The sequence below is a fragment of the Nothoprocta perdicaria genome, unplaced genomic scaffold (assembly GCF_003342845.1).
Source record: "Nothoprocta perdicaria isolate Ctin4 unplaced genomic scaffold, notPer1 scaffold_7, whole genome shotgun sequence".
Taxonomy (NCBI): domain Eukaryota; kingdom Metazoa; phylum Chordata; class Aves; order Tinamiformes; family Tinamidae; genus Nothoprocta; species Nothoprocta perdicaria.
In genome coordinates, this window is record NW_020455976.1 from 9,622,879 (window position 1) to 9,641,292 (window position 18,414).

An 18,414-nucleotide genomic window follows, 5' to 3' on the forward strand; every position below is an offset into this window, starting at 1 on the left:
AGGGAATATATGAAGTTGCAGCTATCTCTATTGTTGGCTAGAAAAACTTTCAAATTCCAAACTGAATTACATAAAATTTAACTTTATATAAACCAGGATACATATGAAATCAATATTGTTATTTTTGTGCCAACTAATTAAGAATGCCATAAAGAATCCATGACTGTTTTCTGAACAAAGTGGAAAAAAATAAAACATATCTAAGAGATAGATACATATAAACCTAAGAGATGAACACATCGTTAAGAGGTAAAACAACAGGTAAAAATGAAGAAAAATAAGAGGAAGATTTAGTTTCAACGCAAAGGCAACTGCTAGAGTAAGGGTAAATGTTGACATCTAAAATCTGCAATAAAATTGGATTATTATCAACTACTTTATTTTACAGGTGGGAGAGCAGTCAGATGCTTCGGAGRTTAAAGCAGAACGGGCTTCACCTCTTAGGACATTAGCTTTTTAAAAGCAAAATTTGCCACTAAAACAGAATCACCTTTTTACGAAGTTAAAACAGCTTTGAGCTTTCATCACCAATAAAATTAGCTGAAATAGTCAGCAAGAAGACATCACAGAAAGGCATCTACTTAAAATTTTATTTTTGATAGCATGAGGTTTTGCTCTTATTTGTAAGAAAAATTTAATACTGATTTGTAACTGATTTGTAAGGAAAATTTAATATTGATTAATAAATGATCTTATGAAAAAGATACAGGCTTCAAGCCCATTTTAACCTAAGTTCTGAGCGAGTCTGAAGTGCACAAGGTGTTTGGTTGTGCCTTAGTTTATTATAAAAGTATGAACAAGCAACTCGTCCTGTGAGATAGGGGAGGATCTGTTTTACACATGCATGTGGGCTGATATATTTTAAAAGAAATCATCTCCTCTATCAGAAACAGTCGCTATTTATAATCAGTTTGAACTCTAGTGTTGTGGAGTGACAAGAGTAAAAAAAATACGCAACGAAAAAGAAAAATAAAGACCTGGATCAAACCAGGCTAGGCCGAATAAGGCTAGACATTAATGTTAGAAAATATTATGAAGCTTTACTGAATTAATCCGAAGAATGAAGCAAATTCTGTAACATTTTAATAATTACTAAAAACRCGGTCATAAATAGCAAATGGGATGAAATGCAGCAGGTTCATATGAACAGATGGTGCAAGGCGTGAGGGCAGGCCCTGTTTGGCATTTTTGACAGTGACACAAGCACCCCAATGGTGCCAGACCACAGCTGCAGAGATACCCAGGGGCCAAATGATGGGAGAAGTGTTTCCAAAACACCCTACATAAGAAATGTGGGGGGTTAAAGTTCAAGTCCGTGACTCAAATGCAGTTTTTCAAACAAGAATTTGACTGAATTAAAAAAAAAAATCCTGAAGGACAGAACTTACATTTCAGAATTACAGTTTCAAATCCCTTATGGAGTGAGGAAAAAAAAAATTCCTGCAACCTTGTCTTCTCAGAAGAAAATCTGACAGCCTTATAAAAAAGACTTAACAGACTTAAATAAGTCAATTCAGTACTTTTTTTTTTTTTTTTTTTTTTTTTGGTAATATAACCTTCAGGATGATCAAAACATGCTTCTGGGCATTTCTTAAGACTTCTTATTCAGTTTTCCATATTAGTTCTAGTGCATTTTGAGGAGGCAATTAAAAAAATTCCTATTTCAGTAATTCTTTGCACCTTTTCAAACAGGGTATCTTTTGTATGTTGTTAAATTCTTTTCTTCCAAGACAAATATTTAGCTAAGCACAAAGTAAAGAGAGTGTCCAGCTAGCCCAGCAGTGGGAACTGCAACGCATACTATTTTTCTACGAGCTTGTCATTACAAAACACCACTGAAAAGTTAAATAAAATGCTTGCTTCTGTGTCTCAACAGCAATAAACTGTTCACTCTGGCTCTTTCTAGAAACTCCTGCAGAATTTTTATGATGGTTTATGGAAATGTTTTCTAACTGGTGTAGCTGCCACATAGCTTGTTTCATTTACACYGCACCTATGTTTCTGGAAGATAAACTACTATAAAAAACCTTAAAGCCTAAAAACCACACTCAGGAACTACATGTAATGTATCAGTGTTTTAACCTAGGCAAACACTCAATTCACTGGAAAAGAGACAAATCTCTCTCCCAGAGATAATCAAATGTTAAGATGCAAATTGGCCCAGCTTCCCTTCCTCCTCTGAGCATGATTTATTACGGCAAAGCTTTACTTATAATTACGATTTATGACTAGATTTATTGCAACAAATAATCAAAAAAATAGCGGATAATTTCATTCATACAACTTGTTTGTGTAATTATGGTGCTGTTGATCTGCTGATCACATATATAATGAGTCTTTCAATTGATTTTCATTGGTAATAGAGAGAAAGACTTAATGCTTGTTTAATGGAAGGATGCACAGAATCTATTGCAATACATGACCTATGATATATTCTCCAAATTGCATCTTGCCCAGGAACTCTCTTGTTCAGCAAACAGAGCACTACAGCACCTCCTCACTGCACACACAGCTCAATTCCATCTATTTCCTCACAGAGAATCACATAAACAGTATTATCAGAGAATATAGTTTTAAAGCTGTAGCTCACTGGGAGGGCTTTATTTATTAACTATCAAGGTAAACTGGTATCTAAAACTGACTTTTTTTAATAGCAATATGATTAAGATATAAATAAGCTATATATAAGYTACAAGTCTGCCCTAAGGAAAATTCAGTCTTACTTTTTTAGCTATGAGTGTACATTAATCACAAATTTTGGAATGAGTCAAACTCCTGAAAGTATCTTTTTTTTTTTTTCTCTCCTCTCTCTTTTGCTTTTTATGAGAGGAAATCTTGACTACCAGATGAACTAAAGAGTTATACCAAGCTTCTTTTCCTACTCCATCTTGACCTTTAAATAGCCACYGCTTGATTGGACAAACTTATAGGTTTCCAATATAGCTTATTCTTAATAAAAAAGCGTTAGTGTTGTGGTTCTGATGTTATTTTACAGAGCAGGAGGCAAACAGACAATTTATGGGCCACCGAAGAAATTGTTTACTAGGAAGGCAAAGCTCGTCTTCTAAACGGGAAAAAAAAGTTTATTTTCTAATATTTCTTTTAACAGTTAATAAACTACCTTTGTAAGCAGCTTATCTTCACTTACTCTCTCTCACCCACATGCAGGCTCAAGGAATGAAAYGGCAAATCCAAGTTGTGGTTTTGAAATGAGACCACAAATTAAATTAAGGTGAAGGATGGAGAGGGTTTGTTGCCAATGAAACTTCAAGTAAACAAACACCTGAGAGAGTGTTTCTGCCTCCCAAACATCTGGGGACTTTGATGAAAAAAGTCTCTACTTTTACACAAGAACATCTTAAAACACACAGTAATGACATTGACAGTATTTTTTAAAATTCGTCTTAGAAATATCCCATAGATATTATCAAGTACCAAATCTGAAAGGTTCTGGGGCTTATCAGATGTGCCATTCGATGCAGTTTGCCACAGTGCCTTAGTTCCACAGTGCCCTCACTTCAGTCATGAAATATCAGCAATAGAGAACCAGATGTGCAACAAATTCCTTAGAATTAGCAAAAGCCATGCAGGTATATGGGGAATGATGGAGACACTACACATGTTGTAAAAGAAAGTGGAAARGACCAATTATTCGCTTTGACCAAATAATCCCACCCAATTCAGCAATGATTTAGTGATACAGGCTGCTCTCAGGAGTTAAGATCCAGAGACCAGTTTCCCCACTTACTCAAGTGTCTAATCCCATGGGTAATAATCTTAGCAACAATCTTTTAGGCTTTTAATGGACATTTTGATTCAGGTAATGAAGTCCATCACTAGTAGTAGCAAGAGTAAAAACTCAAGTTCAGAAGATCAATATTGCAAGAAATCATTTTACAGGCATATATATATATATATGCCTGTAATATATATATATATGAAAATACACATCAAGCTAAGGACCTTTGTTTAAGCCCTTGGTGCCGTTCTGACTGAAGGACTTCTCGACCACAGTAACAGCAAAGAGGAAAATTCCAGAAGGGCACAAACATCAGTTATCCTGGGTCTCCAAATGGCATTAACCAGACACTACCTAACAGGTCAGAACAATCTTTGGTGTGAAGTATTCTGTGAAATTCCTGTCCTGGAACTTACCTACTCCCCCCTGTTCATATGAAATCTTCCCGACAAATCCTATATTCAGTGTATAGAAGCAGGAGGAGGGCCTGCCTTCATGTTCACTGCGCAACAACCAGCTTCATGGGCCACACACCTTTTGTTAATACTGCAGATTTTATAATTTTGTTAATATTGCAATATTGTAAACTTTCTTCGTTGGTGTTATTTCTAAATAACCAACCACAGAATCAGAAATCTATTCCTAAATTTGCTTTTTAATGTAATAAAGTTAACATTCAAACAATCTAGCAGTTGAAATAGGAAGACAGTATATGGCAATGCCAATAATCTAAGAATATATTTCAAAAAGCTTATTAATATATCCTATAACATTTTTTGTTGGATTCTGAATTTACACACGGGTAGGTTTCTGAATGTGAAGAGTTMAGGTAAATGCAAAATTAAATGATTTTCACAATACAACAGCACACAGAGCTTTCCCTGAATAGAAAGCTCATTCACCATGCATAGATATGGTATAATAGCTTGCACAAATTAAAAGCTAAATTTAATTTTATACCCTAAAGCTTCCTGGATGATTGCCAATTTAAAGCCCAAAGCAGACTTGTTACTACCCTGATAAAAAGCCCTATGTGCTGGGCAGAATTTCACTCTAACTTTACTTAAAAGATTGCTTGGCTCCATAATGTCTGAATGATATATTAAAAAGTCTGTAAAAGAGAAAGAAAAAAAATGAGGTCTTTCAGATGGCATTTTCTGTTCTCCCTTTCAATAACCTGGATCACTTTTACTCTATTTGGTATCTTATGWTGTTGTGTCTCAGATAATTCCTCTCCTAGATTGCTTCAGTACACAATRTTAAGGCTTCTAACATGCACCAAAATACATCTTGTGTGATAAAATTCTTCAGTTTACTTCCTGCAGGGATGAAATACAGAACCTGTTTGTCTGAAGGACAGTGACTGAGCTTTAGAGCCCAGAAACTGTGAATAGAAAGATCATCACAACCAAGCACAGAACTCCCTTGAAGAACTGAGCTTAACAGGACTGACTAGTGTTCCAGAACTATCTTTAACTTAGAAATCACCGTCAGCCAGAGGAGTTTTCACATTTCCACCAGACATCAGTACAAAAAGGTCTCCAAAATCAAATTCTTAAACTAGTAACAGTATGAACAGAAATTAATCTCCTTGCGATTTAAAAATACGTAATGTGCAACAGACTTCACACCTTGTGAGAGTGGAGAAGGGAACCGTCCCTAATCTATGATTTCATCCTCTTAACTCTCTCACTTAAAAAATTTAAAAAGGGGAGGGCGGGTGTTATTTTTTTTTCCTTTGGGGAGGGCTAAATGCATTATCACTCTCTCTTTGTATGAAGATTTTTGTAGCAAAAGCATGGGTGAGTCTCAACCATATCTAGACTTAATGGCAAATAATGGAAATAGACGGAAATAGATGGAATGTCTATTTCCATCCCTCCCAATGGATGGAAATACATCCATTGTATGAGACCAGTCAAGTTACTAGTCAGACCAGCTAGTGCCAATCACAAATCTCACAAATATCTCAGACTTTCTTTATATGTTTCCAAATTTCACCATATTTTAATAAACTATAGTTATGTCGGATAATTTTAAAAGGGCAGGGACTGTTTAGTGTTGTTGTGTCATTTTWTTTTATTGTACAAAACAAAGTGAGGCCATTTGATGGCTTTCCCCAGTAGCATTTCAAAGATGCCGCACAAAACCTACGCTCTCTTTTGAACTAAAACCAGAAAACGGCTATGTGTTTTATTACCCGACCTGGAAAGCAGCCTCAGCCTGCTGGGTATCACTTCAGTAAGTCTCACTCTCCAGAACAGAGGAGTTGATGACTAGACAGCGGATCAATACTGGCATCTCAGAGCACAGRGAAATGCTAGATCGGAGATCCGAGTTTGGGGAATTCTGCTAACGGGAACACTTAAATCCACGGTGTCCCTGTTCATTCTGCCCGTGGTAATGTCTCTATGCTGTTCCCACTGTGGAGGGGTAGATTTAAGAGGGATCGTTAGCRATGAAATATAAATAAAAATGAGGTTTTAAAAATCTTAATCTATTAAAAAAGGCAAGACAATGTCAAAATAAGGAGAAATGAGGAAAGAGGCACTAAACACCTTCAGAATGGAAAAGTCTTCTGGAAAAAAAATCCATTCCATTAGACTATTTCCACTGGATATTTCAATATCAAGCCTCATTACTTACGTATTTGCTATGACAGCTCTCTCTCCAGCTCAGTTACCCATGGGTTGAAGCCAAGCACGGAAGCTTCCTAAAAACCTGATGTTTTCCCTCCCAAAGGTAAGTGCAACATCATACTATTGAGAAGCACTCTCAGAGCCACCATCTCCAAYCATTAACCTGAACATTGTGAAAATAATTGATAAAGGTGCATGCAGGGAACTGTACCTCGTTCTCGCCACACTCAGAAGGAGCATCCTTGTGTATGGCCATCTGATACTTGGCAAATAAAGCGGCTGACTGGCTGAAGGATGATTTGAACTGGGGGTCCTCAAAGGAGACAGGTACTAACCTCACCTTCAGAGCAAGGAAAATACAAAGCAGACTATTTTGAGCGCATTTAATCACATACTTTGCTTCTGAAGGTAAGGCTAGTGTAAGATCTCCTCCTATCCGTTTCAAAGCCTCTGAAGTCAGTATTCTCTTTTAGATAGAATAACCACGGGAAGTTTATTAAATACTGCAATTCAATCAGCATCAACTGACTGTCGATAACTTCATTAAAGAAAAAAGTATATATGTAATGCTAGAATACTCCAAAGTATTAATTTATCCAGATAATTTTGTGAGGAAGTATCTAATATATCAACATTTTCTGGTTTTATTATAGAATTTCAAAGATAGTATTTTTTAATGGCACAATACTGATTTTTTTCAGTATGGCAGCTACACATTCTTGCTCTCCATGCTTTTATTCCTGACTTCTGTGTCCTGACTGACTGTAAATCTATCTACTTTTAATTCTTTGGAGATCTGTATTTGTAAGGCCCACAAATTATCTACAAAAACCAACAGTGTCACTACACAGCTGTCTTATCTGTCTGCAATTAAAACCAAATATCTGTGGCACCCACCAAAGAGTTTGCACTTTCCGGATGTTGTTTTTATTTGGTAGATTTTACATGGTTAGGAGTATAAAAGGATAATTCTCCTAGACTCTATGTAAGACATGAAATGGAGGGGGAGCTGACGTTTGCATAAATTCATTTGGCCTTCTGACCTGATTTATAGTTGGTTTATCAGGTGGGTCCTTGTGAATGACCATCTGGTAACGTTTATAGACCTGGTAAGACTCCTGAAACGTGGCTTTGAACTGTGAACTTGGTGGAGATGATCTCACCACCCTCACCTTCAGAAGAGGTTAAAAACAATCATTATTACAGTGTCACAGTAACTACACAAATATATGCAACATTGTAATACAAGATCCTGAAATGATCCTGATATGAATTACGATAACCAAAATACCTATGAAAGAAATACACAAATACTTTTCGATAAACAACAACAGGTAAAACAACATTTAAAGAAAAAAAATCTGCATTTTTTTAAAATCTGCTCTTATTGTAGCATATTAAGAAAAAGCTAAAAAATATACGCATTAGAAAAATTCATCTCTCTACCCCTTGGATAAAGGCCATTTCTGTATTGCAGTAATGTCAAGGGGAACACTACGTATTTTTCAAATCAGAAAGAGAAGAGGCAAAAATGCTCCCATATTCAGTATTCAGTTACCACTGAAATGCAAGAGTACAATCCCAACGTCCTGACAACCATTCTTACCAAAAGAATAAAAACCTAAACACCCCAGTCATACACAAAAACMCTCAACTACCACACCACAGTTCTTAGTAAAAACCAGCAAGTTTTAGTGAAATAAATCAATTCCATGGCTTATTATCAATTACTTAGGGTGAATCTTTTAAATCACCATCACTATGCTCTTAAATACGTACCAGAAGAGTATTTAAGATGCAATTTCCCACTAGCATTGATCAAAAACTACAGGAAAACAGGCTTTTCAATTTTCAGAAAAAAAATGGTGTCATGATTAATAAGGGGCAGGAAGTTTAAAAGTTTTCTAGATTACTATCTTTATATTACTAGGACTTAATGGAAACTGCAATATTTAAGTAAATAAAATTTTCTGCCCTAATTTTTATAGCTGTCAGAGTCATCAACACACACCAACAACACTTACAAAGAGCTATCTTCTTATCGGTTTAGTTTTACAAACTGTTACTGTTTTCCTGTCCAGATTTGCTAACATAAATAATTTAAGTATTTATACACTTCAGAACTAAATATTGAATCTCTCATCATTCAACACTCAATTACTTCCAAGTCTTTATTTTTCAAGGCACAGGGTATGAAATCAATTCAAAAGTGTTAAGTGTCTGCTAAGCCTAAAGCAAGAGTGCCCTCATGTGGTTTCTCAGCTGAATTGAAATTTTTGGCCTTTGATTTTAAGATTTTTAACTAAAACTTTTCCATGGCACCACAGGTAATAAATATCTAAGCCTAAGTTAAGAAAAAAAATCCTTAACTAGACTTTTCCTTATTTAACCTTCAACATTTAATATCATTACCTCTAATTTGTGCACTGCATCATCAGGCAGAGAGGCAAAAATGAAGTCTTCAATGGTTTTAGGTTGATTTGCTTTAGATTTAGAGTTTTGYAAGAGTAAAGCCTGATCTCCTGCCTGAAGGGCAGGGCCATCGCACACGCACGTCTGGTTCTGAAGGAGCTTTTGCAGTTTCCTTTCCTTCCGTATGTCCTTGGCTTTCCGACAGGGTGGCTTGCTCAGATCAGCCCCTTTGCCTGAAAGGACACAAATAGAGAACTCAATACCACATTCTGCAAAAAAACAAGCAGTTCTTGCATGGCGACTGAATAGAAAATAAAGTTATCATTAACTGAAGTGCACAGTCTGAAAACAGTGTGATTCTTAAAATTTACTGCCCATGGGCCCTTATTTATGCCCAGTGCCAAGCTAAACGATGCAATGATCTTCTACTGCCGTCGAATGCTGCAAACCAGAAATAGCACCTTCCTTTGAATGAACACGAAAGGTCAGATAATTTCCCAACTAATATGGAAACACATTGACCCTGATCCCATATTTAAAAAACAATAATTTAGAAAACTTCCTTCAGCTTTTTGCTTACACTGTCAGACCACGCAAGCAGAGAAAAGCTCCTGTTTGCTCAACRGGGTAGAGATCTTCTCTATCCAAACAGCTGCTGATGTCATGCTGTAAAAGGCCACAGACTTATCTCAGTTTCTCTGTTTTCACTAATAGATTTTACCAATCTATCTCCCAGTATCTGTAGCAGATCAACTGCTCATGAAGTTCTATTTGTGAAACGGGGTTTATTTAAAAGCAAAGTCAAACCTAGAAAACAGGGGGATCAACACGGAAAGAGTATTTCAGAACAGTATTCCAGGAACACAAATCCAAACAGCATCTAGAATTATAAATGCAGTGTGCTCCAAATTCTTCAACTAAAGAGGGAAGTTAATTCTACACATACAATAGCATCACAAAGTTAACAAATTAACTATTCCAGACAGCTGAACATCTTACTCCACAAGCTGAGCAAAGGCCTTGCACTTGCTGTGAAAAGTTCTTTGCAATAGGGAGAGTTGCTCTAAGCAGAGGAGGAGTTACATTCAAAATTGTATTAAAAACAGCTAAAGCAAAACAAATAAATCTAATTCTGCTTTCTGTCTCTCTGACGTGCTGGTGGATGAGCTGCAGGCTAAAAAAGCACCGTAATATTAAGGATTTAGTAACGACAGGAAGAATGGAAAAAAAAGAATACGTCCCCATAGGGAAATACGGAGTCATACATCTTGTACAGAGCAAAGAAATCTTAAATACTACGGCAAACTGCTCGAGATGGTTTTTATGACCTTAGTGTTCGTTCTCCTGAAGCCTGTGAGGAGGCTCACGCTGGCAGCCTCTGAAAGGCTGACCTCTTTAAATGCRAACGCAAGTCCCCTGTAAGGCGAAATGCTTCCATTTGAAGCACAAAGGTGGCGACACATTTGAAACTCTGCTAATATCTGTAAGAAATAAGAGATAATCCAAACGCAGATTTAACCATGGCTRGCTCTCAAAGCCTGAAAACTCCATGGGAATTATTTCTCACAGAATTTCCATGAAAATGTTAAGCTTTTTCCCCCTGTCCCTCCTCTTACTGGTAACTTATTGGCCAAACACGACACCTTTCTCACCCTCTGCATTTCAACCCACCTCCATGGACAAGGGGAACATTTGTTTCCTTTTGCAAGCTGGAAATGGAGAGTGTTGATATTTTAAATGCTCATTGATGTTTAGGATTTAGTTTATTTACAAAGAATTGTAGCCTCCAGAGGTGCTGCTTGCATCTTTGTGTACAAATGGACACACTGCAAACACTTGTCAAAATATTCTGTGCCTCGTTTAAATTGAAATCAATTCTCAAGCATCAGTAACACTGGAAAATTATTCTTTTTGATGCCTACACCAGGCAAATGTGATGGCTTAATTCACCCTAGACATTTGTGAGGAATAACTCCCAGGACTGGCAAAAGGCGGGTTTTCCTTTTGGCTTTTTGATTTGGAGGGAGGTTATYTTGTTCTGTTTTAAAAGATTCTGGTCCCAGAACACGTAGCAGCATTTTCCAAAGCACAGCGTCAAATGCACAAAACTCAGAGCATAAGCCAGTTTTCTGTAGTGCTGTGGCCCTTTTGGAGACGGAGATGTAAGAGAAAAATAAGACCAAGAAATCTGAAATCTAACATAGAAAACAAGGGTATGCCGAAGTGCTTTGCCCAAATGCATTTTTACCAACGTCTGCTGTTGCTCAGTCAAGGACGCTCAGCATTTGAGCCATGGGAAGCTCTCCAGACGGGAGAAGTGCAGCAGCCAGGTCTTCAYGGCTCCCCCATGGATGCTCCAGAGAGCTGAAATGCTGAGAGCAGCTCAGGAACTTGCAGAAAGAGCTAATACCACGTGCATGTTCTTCACACTTCCTTCATTACATGAGCAAAGTTATAACTGAGCATCTTTGCCCCTCACATAATGTTTTGGAGTATTTGCTTCCTCCACATAGCTAAAGGTATTCACCAAAAAAAGAGAAGCATTAGGAGAAAATTATGTGACCAGTCGGTGGGCAAAGTCATCCATGGAAGAGTTTATTTAAAATACCGAGTGCTTCATCTGGCTCAGGGTCTGTTTTGCRTCTCCTATAAGCTATAGAAGTTAGCAAGGAAAGCTTAAAACAACGGGTGCTGCATGCAGACATAAGCAAACTTTCTTCTCTACCTGAAACTGTGCAGAAACAGCCCATTATTCCTATAGGACAATGACCTGTTTTGTTTATATAGGAATAAAAATGCAATTAAACAATCTTACTATGGARTATGTCTACATTTTCCAAGATGAAAACTAAACACCTTTCTATCTGGAAAATTTTGAACTAAGTTTGACCTGTGACACCAATTACTCTTAAAAACAAAAAATAAAAGAATTAAAGATAAACTAAGTAAGATTGCTAATACATTTATTATTCATTGTATTTCCTCTAAAATCTGCAGAGAGAAAAAAAGCACAGTAATATTTCCCCTTTTCCCCTCCCCTTTTTAAAAAACTAAATACAAACAATGTTTCCAACTTCCTTTACCTCCTTTCCTTTGTTTAAAGTTTTACACAATGTTATTCTTAATATAATTGAAGACCATACCTTGCCTTTCTCAAAGCAATGTCAGGTTTACACTAATACTCTTTACTCAAGACTGCCACTTGCTGCCAATCTGCACTTCGTTTGTTTCTATAATGACGTCTACATAACCCAAAGTTTTGCTATTAATAATTTTTAAAAGAGCAGCATTTTGAAAATTTCTTCAACGGGTACATTAAAACTCTAGCATAAATCAACTGCCTTTTAAAAATAAAGATCTAAAACACAATTTCAGACAAGTTTTCCATGCAATACTGCTGCTGGTTTTCTGGCTGACCATTTCTGAAGCCCTTCCTTTTGTTTAGGTGCATAATTGATTGTTAAACTAGTGAAATTCTCATCTAAAGAGTATCAGTATAATCATGGRAAAAAAAATCTTTTACTTAGAATTWGCCAAATTATAAGAAAGAGAAAACAAAATTCTTGTGAAGACAAAGGCATTTTTAACATAGAATACCTGAGTGAAATTAGATATTGGTATTACCTGCCAAAAGATGTAGAAATTCCAAAGTCCTCTGGGTTTCCAGGGATTGTGGCTGCCATTATTTCCCACTGTGSATACTAGGCATAGCTGAAAGCACTATCCCTAAAAGAAGGATTCCTACTGTGCAATCCTTGGGCTATAAGAGTAACTTACCCACTTCCTTTTCCAGCCTAGCATGCTGATCAAATCAATTATTTTGATAGGGCAATTTTGAGGGCAACACCTATAGAGATCTTTTACCTTCCTTCCAGAAAGTGCAGAATCTCACAAGAACACAATCAAAATACAAGAGAAGAGCTGGGCAGACAAAACAAGCCACCTGCAAAAGTCCTTTTTACTATCAACAGAAAGCTATACAGCTTCTTCTAAGCATTAAAACTGAAAGCACAGTAAAATACTGAACATATTTCCAATGGCAGAAAGGTCTGTGACATTAATCTATTATAGAATTAAAAAAAAAAATCCTTCCATAAAGAAGTCTAAATAAGTTAAACAGGAATCAGTAGGATAAGATAATTTGTAGAAACAAAATAAAATGGTGACAATAATTAAGACCTTTTAGACCTTGTTTGGGTTTCCTACTGCTGCACGGGACAAGGTTAAGCAGCCCGCAGCTCCGCATGGGCCCCAGGTGCCTCTCACCTCTCTGGAAGAGGGAAACAACTCGTCAGCCTACGGGGGCTGATCCAAGAGCCAGGCTCACACCAACTCCTATCAAGGAGCACACAGCCCTAGTCATCACATCTGCCCGGAATGAAGGGAAGAGCTGAAAATACACCCTGCTCCATACACGGAGGTGCCTTAAACTGGAAACAGGTCTGATGAAGTTTGATCACCTTGAGCTATTTGACTACAACCTAAATATTTTAGAGGTAAAGGTGACTACTATATGTAGATGTATGTCCTCACTAACTAAACTATGATATCAAATTAAACAAATATAACAAATATAAAGACACTTTCGGGACAATCTAACAAACCACGTAACATGCAGCACTTCTAAATTTATACGCTGTCACTCTATAAATTGTGAAGAGTATGTGGAATAAAAAGGAATAATTCTTGATTCACCAGACAACACAAGGAAGGATTTAACATAGGAAACAATAATGAAATATTTCAATTGCTGCAGGGAATTTGAATACCTGGTTTGGGCAACGCATGGGCAGTTTTAGTCAAATGTGATGATTCTCCAGGGGCTGCTGTGTCCTCAGCTCCATGGATCTGAAGAGAACCTGATTCCACTTTCTTCACATTCACCTCGTCTTTTACTTCCTCTTTTTCCTTGTCTTCAGTCTCCACTCTCTCTGTGTCATCCACACTGAAGGGTGTCAATTCAGCCTGACTGACATGGGATTCATTTCTGTATTCATAATTGTCTGAGACTATATCCTCTATATGGGAATCCATAGGTTCTTCTGTAAGTAAAGAATGGTAAAAAACTAGGTGAATTTCTCTCTGTACATTGACAGCTCACACTGTGCACAGCTAATGTTAATACTAGACTACTAATTTTACAACTGTTTTGCAACAGATAAACAGTCTCCCAGTCTAAATACTACAAGCTTCCTTTGTAACACTGAATTACCAATATCAGCCCATAAATATGAACAGTTTCATTCACTCTAAAACTGGATGGTCTTCACTAATCTTGTGCCATAAATAAAAAATAAAAATAAACAAATAAATAATGCTGCAGAATAAACATCAGCACCACTGCAACCCAGAGAACACAGACTACCCAGTCTTGGTCTCAGTACAGGTAGAAAACAGCAGAACATCAGCCACCCCAAAATTTGTTCTCTGGGCTACATGGCCCCTACCCTTGATTCAAAACAGTCTGTAAAGATTCACTTCCACGTTTGTAAAGAGTCAGACAGGTTGTCTTAACCACTCAGACAACACAGGAACTTGATYCTCATTTTAAACGTTAGCCTTGGTTTTCGAACGCGAGGAGTGTCTTACCTCCAGCCACAGCTTTTGAAACATCTCCTTTAGAAAGAAATTTCAACATTTTTTTCAGAACTTTCTTGTGAGATTTGGAGGTCTGAAAATGCAAAGCCTGGCATCTTAAAAGAAGAAAACACTTTATTCATCTATTTATTTTGATAAGTTTTATTTCAGAAAAATGTAAAGAACCACTTATAATGCATTGTTTGTGCATTTCCTGGTTTTCTCATGCTTTTTTTTTTAATATTTTACTCTTTCCTACGATAAACAGTCACATATTCTATCAATGCTCTTGAATGAGCAGAATTCTGCTGCCTTGTATTGCTTAATGTTTATCTTTATAGTCACATACACCATAATTGCTAAGAGACATMAGGACGGCCTTAGTAACTGTAGGAACGATGTTGTTTGTTTTCTAGGAGGCTGATATACTGGAGTCTTTCCACATCTAATGGATGCAGAACTGATAATAACAGTTTGCCTCCTAATGTCATAAAAATAGATCTAGAGAAATTATTCATACCAATAATTCAGTTGAGAGGCTCTCTTGCTCAGGCTACTAAAAGCAGTTTTTGGGGCATATAGACACACTATCTCATCTGCAACCAGTGAGCAAGAAAGCAGTCACAGGACTGCAATCTGGAAGCAAGAGGCAAGGGCACAAACATTACTTTGTAACGCTTACAGGCTGCTTACAGGAAAATATTACAGACTCTCTAATGTGTCTGTACAAGAGCCTAGAGGTACGTGTTTAATATTTAAACTATAACTAAGAATAAGTTAATCTTTCAAGTCTTGCGTACCTAGAGCAACAAAAGACAGTTTATGGTTGGACACACCTGAAGCAGTCAAATCAATCACAATTCAAAYAGCAATAACATTCAGGGTCTCTTACCTTATTGTATATTGAGGACAACACGTTTGATTCATTATGGGCTTGTAGACATATTTTCCACTTCTAAAAATAATAATTAAAAGTTAAAGATACAAGGAATACAAAATAAAGGGGAAAAGAAACCAGAACTTTTCTTTAACCTAYTGGTATCTTAAAAATAAGACTATCAAAAGTCAGTAAGCAAGTTCTTCAGCTTTTTGCTACCATACTAAAATACTATCCTTCCACGTTTAAAATAACCGAGCATGACTTGAAAGAATATAATTAGAAAACACAATAAGAAAAGCATAGTGTCCAGTATGTGTTTTTACATATAAGAGATATTCTGGATTCTCCAGCAAAAGCCCCGTTTCTTGTTCACAATGTAACCACAGAGCAATTGAATCCCGATCACGTGTTTGTCTGCTCCTTGGCAGAGCTGGGAACAGCTGCTGGGATAAGCTCTGATTCCCAGGCCAAAATACGTATCATCATCTCCCCAGATCAGGGKCTTAGGAGGAAAAGTGGCAGCTCCTGCAGTCAAAAGACTTGCAACAGGATGGCAGGCTAGAGCACAAAAGGGGAAAATTAAAGATTTTGATGCAAAAATCAATCTTCCCTGGATAGGGTCTGAAACAGAAGTTCCCAAACATATTCAGCAGCAATATTTCCAGGAACCCTAGCACTAAAGAAGAGGATAAGATAACGATCTTTTTCAAATTAGCATCTAATAAACCACCCTCGGGGCTGTAGAAGACACCCAAAAGACACCTGGGACCCCAGCACTGCTTAAAACTGACAGCTCGTTCTGTTTGCTCSCCTCCACAGAACCACAGCACAGCTGACGTCGGAAGAGACCTCTAAAGATCATCTTGCCTTGCTGCAATTTGCTTTTGCAGYATGTCTGAAAGAACAGATGCATTTAAAATATTTCTAAAGTCACCAAATTGTCGTTGTTGGACTAGAGATTTTTTGTGCGTGCACTGGTTGCTAGACTGTGTAGAAAGGAACAGGACACTATTAAAGAGATGAGTTATTCAGTKCTTGTATTTACAACTTTTGCAAATACCCTGCACTTGATGTGTACATAGTTCCTAAAAGCATCCTAGAACATTCAAGATTTTCACAATATCTAGGCAGCAACACCCACAGCTAAAACATTCTCTCCATATAAAGCTTGTTCAGTGATGGCTAAAGTTAAAAACAATGAACAGTTAGCGCTAAATCTATCTTTTTGTTTAAGGCATAAGACATAAAGTTGGCAGACTAACTTTAGTGTATATTTTTAAAGTATAGCTCCACAAACAGGAGAAACGCAGAACTACAAACACTACTCAAAATAAATAGTGCCTTACAGTCAACGTTTGCTTTAATCAGTTGGAGAATAACTTGAAGTAATATTGTCAATTTAAATRCAGTACGCCCAGCAAACATATTTACCCTATACTGAAAGTTTTAATTTCCATGTGATCTTGATTGTGGCCACCATTTTTATATCAGGCAGAACAAGAAGAATCCTTTTTCCCTCATTGTACAGTGCAACAAAGTCTCAAGAGGAGGGACAAATATTTGTGCAAAATTAATTTTATTTTTAGGGCAACATTTCTAGAAAATGTTCCCTACAGCCATCTTTTATGGAAGCTACTTAACTGCCCTTGTAGGTTAAGTTTTGGGTTCAGTTTACCTTCGCCATCCTCTGTCTATGAGATCCTGGTAATCTTGAACTGTCATCGAATGTGCCCACATACCTGTAATAAACAATTAAACAATTGACAGACCACAGTTAGACCATTTAAAACAGGACAAATTCCATAGCACTATTATTATGAATCTACCCAGCTAACCAGGACTTCTGAACAGCTGCCGAAGCTGATCCTGACCCTTCCCAGGGATCCCTTTGGGAGCTCCGGAGCAGAGCAGATGTGTGGGAACAGCAACATCTGGAGCTGAGGGAACAGCAGATTCCCCAGGGCAGAGCCCGCTGCATCCTGCCCCATAGGGAAGCTCTATCCCTTGCAATTGTCAGCTTCCAGCCTTCTAAAAAACTAATATAACTACATATTATGTTAAAATACAACACGGTTAAATGCAATCCAGCTTAAGCAAGAAGGCTCCAGGCTGTTACTCAAAAAGTAAAGCCGGCTYCAAATTGGCTCCCTTGCACATGGGAACAAGCTGAGCAAGGAATGCAATCCAAACAGCCCCAATTTGAGCACTGTCTCTGCCTGTAAGAGTTTTAGCACCTGTATTTCTGCACTTAGGGCGGAACGAGGCCCTCCCGTGCCTATGTCACTGCCTACAGTGCGTGTGGACGWCCCGGCGAGGATCTCCCATCCCAGAAAGGAGGCTCCAGGAGCAGGTGACCACCTTCACTAGGCAACCTGACACCACGCAAACAGCAGCAATTTCGATTTATTAGTAACCGCGTACTATTAGATATGTAACAGACAGCTAATTATGTCTTTTTAGGTCTTAGTGGAAAGCACACTTCCTCCAAAAGGCACAGCTGAAATAACAACAACAAAACCAACCAACAAGCAAACCCTACGGGCGCCCAAACCTATGGGCCGCGCTCTSCCCGCCGCCCCGCTCTGCGACACCGCAGCCCCAGGGTCTCTCCCTCTCCTTTGCGTTACCCTCCTCTTTAAACAGATAATCACAACTTGGCTCCACACGAGCACCGCAGCCCTCACAACCCCGCAGGACCTAAGGAGCCGTTTGCGGCAGGGCCGGCCCAGACCGAGGTGTTTTTATCCTGCGGGAACTCGGAGCTTCCCAGGCGGCCGCCGCCTCCCGCCGCCGCCCGCCCGCACCGTGGGACAGGTTGCCGCTCTCGCTCTTGCAGTAGCCGCAGCGGTAGCCATCCTCTCCGCCGAAGTACTCCACGATGCTGARGGAGCCCTCGGCCGCCGCCATGGCCGCTCAGCGCAGCGCCCTGCCCGCCGCCCCGCCGGGCACCCCGGAAACCGCCGCCATCTTTGGCGCGGGCAGGGCGCCGCGCAGGAAGCGGCCGCGCCGCCATGTTGGCTGAGGGCGGGCGCCATGAGGGGCTCCGCGCGGCGCCGCYCGCACTCACCGGCCGTGGCTTTGCCGTGCGCCGCGGAGCAGTAGCCGCAGCGGGAGCCCTCCCTGCGGCCGCGGAACTCCACCACGGCGCGCCGCATGGCGCCCGCCCG

General features: G+C 38.6%; 1 protein-coding gene across 4 annotated transcripts in view; it reads right to left on the reverse strand.

The window, feature by feature from the left end:
- The window catches only part of ATE1 (arginyltransferase 1), a 56,821-nt gene extending 38,495 nt beyond the window's left edge, over positions 1-18,326 (reverse strand). Inside the window, exons 1-7 of one of the 4 annotated variants that reach the window (XM_026050530.1) lie at positions 18,315-18,326; positions 16,923-16,986; positions 15,260-15,322; positions 14,380-14,483; positions 13,560-13,832; positions 8,791-9,023; positions 7,422-7,550 (exon numbers count right to left, since the gene is read on the reverse strand). In XM_026050530.1, the coding sequence (XP_025906315.1) occupies positions 7,422-7,550; positions 8,791-9,023; positions 13,560-13,832; positions 14,380-14,483; positions 15,260-15,322; positions 16,923-16,984 (864 nt within the window). In that variant the 5' untranslated portion in view covers positions 16,985-16,986; positions 18,315-18,326. Of the gene's footprint in view, positions 1-6,589; positions 6,719-7,421; positions 7,551-8,790; positions 9,024-13,559; positions 13,833-14,379; positions 14,484-15,259; positions 15,323-16,922; positions 16,987-18,051; positions 18,155-18,314 lie in introns of those variants that run through there. The other 3 variants (XM_026050529.1, XM_026050528.1, XM_026050531.1) reach the window with 3 other exon arrangements.
- Between the last annotated feature and the right edge of the window lie 88 nt (positions 18,327-18,414).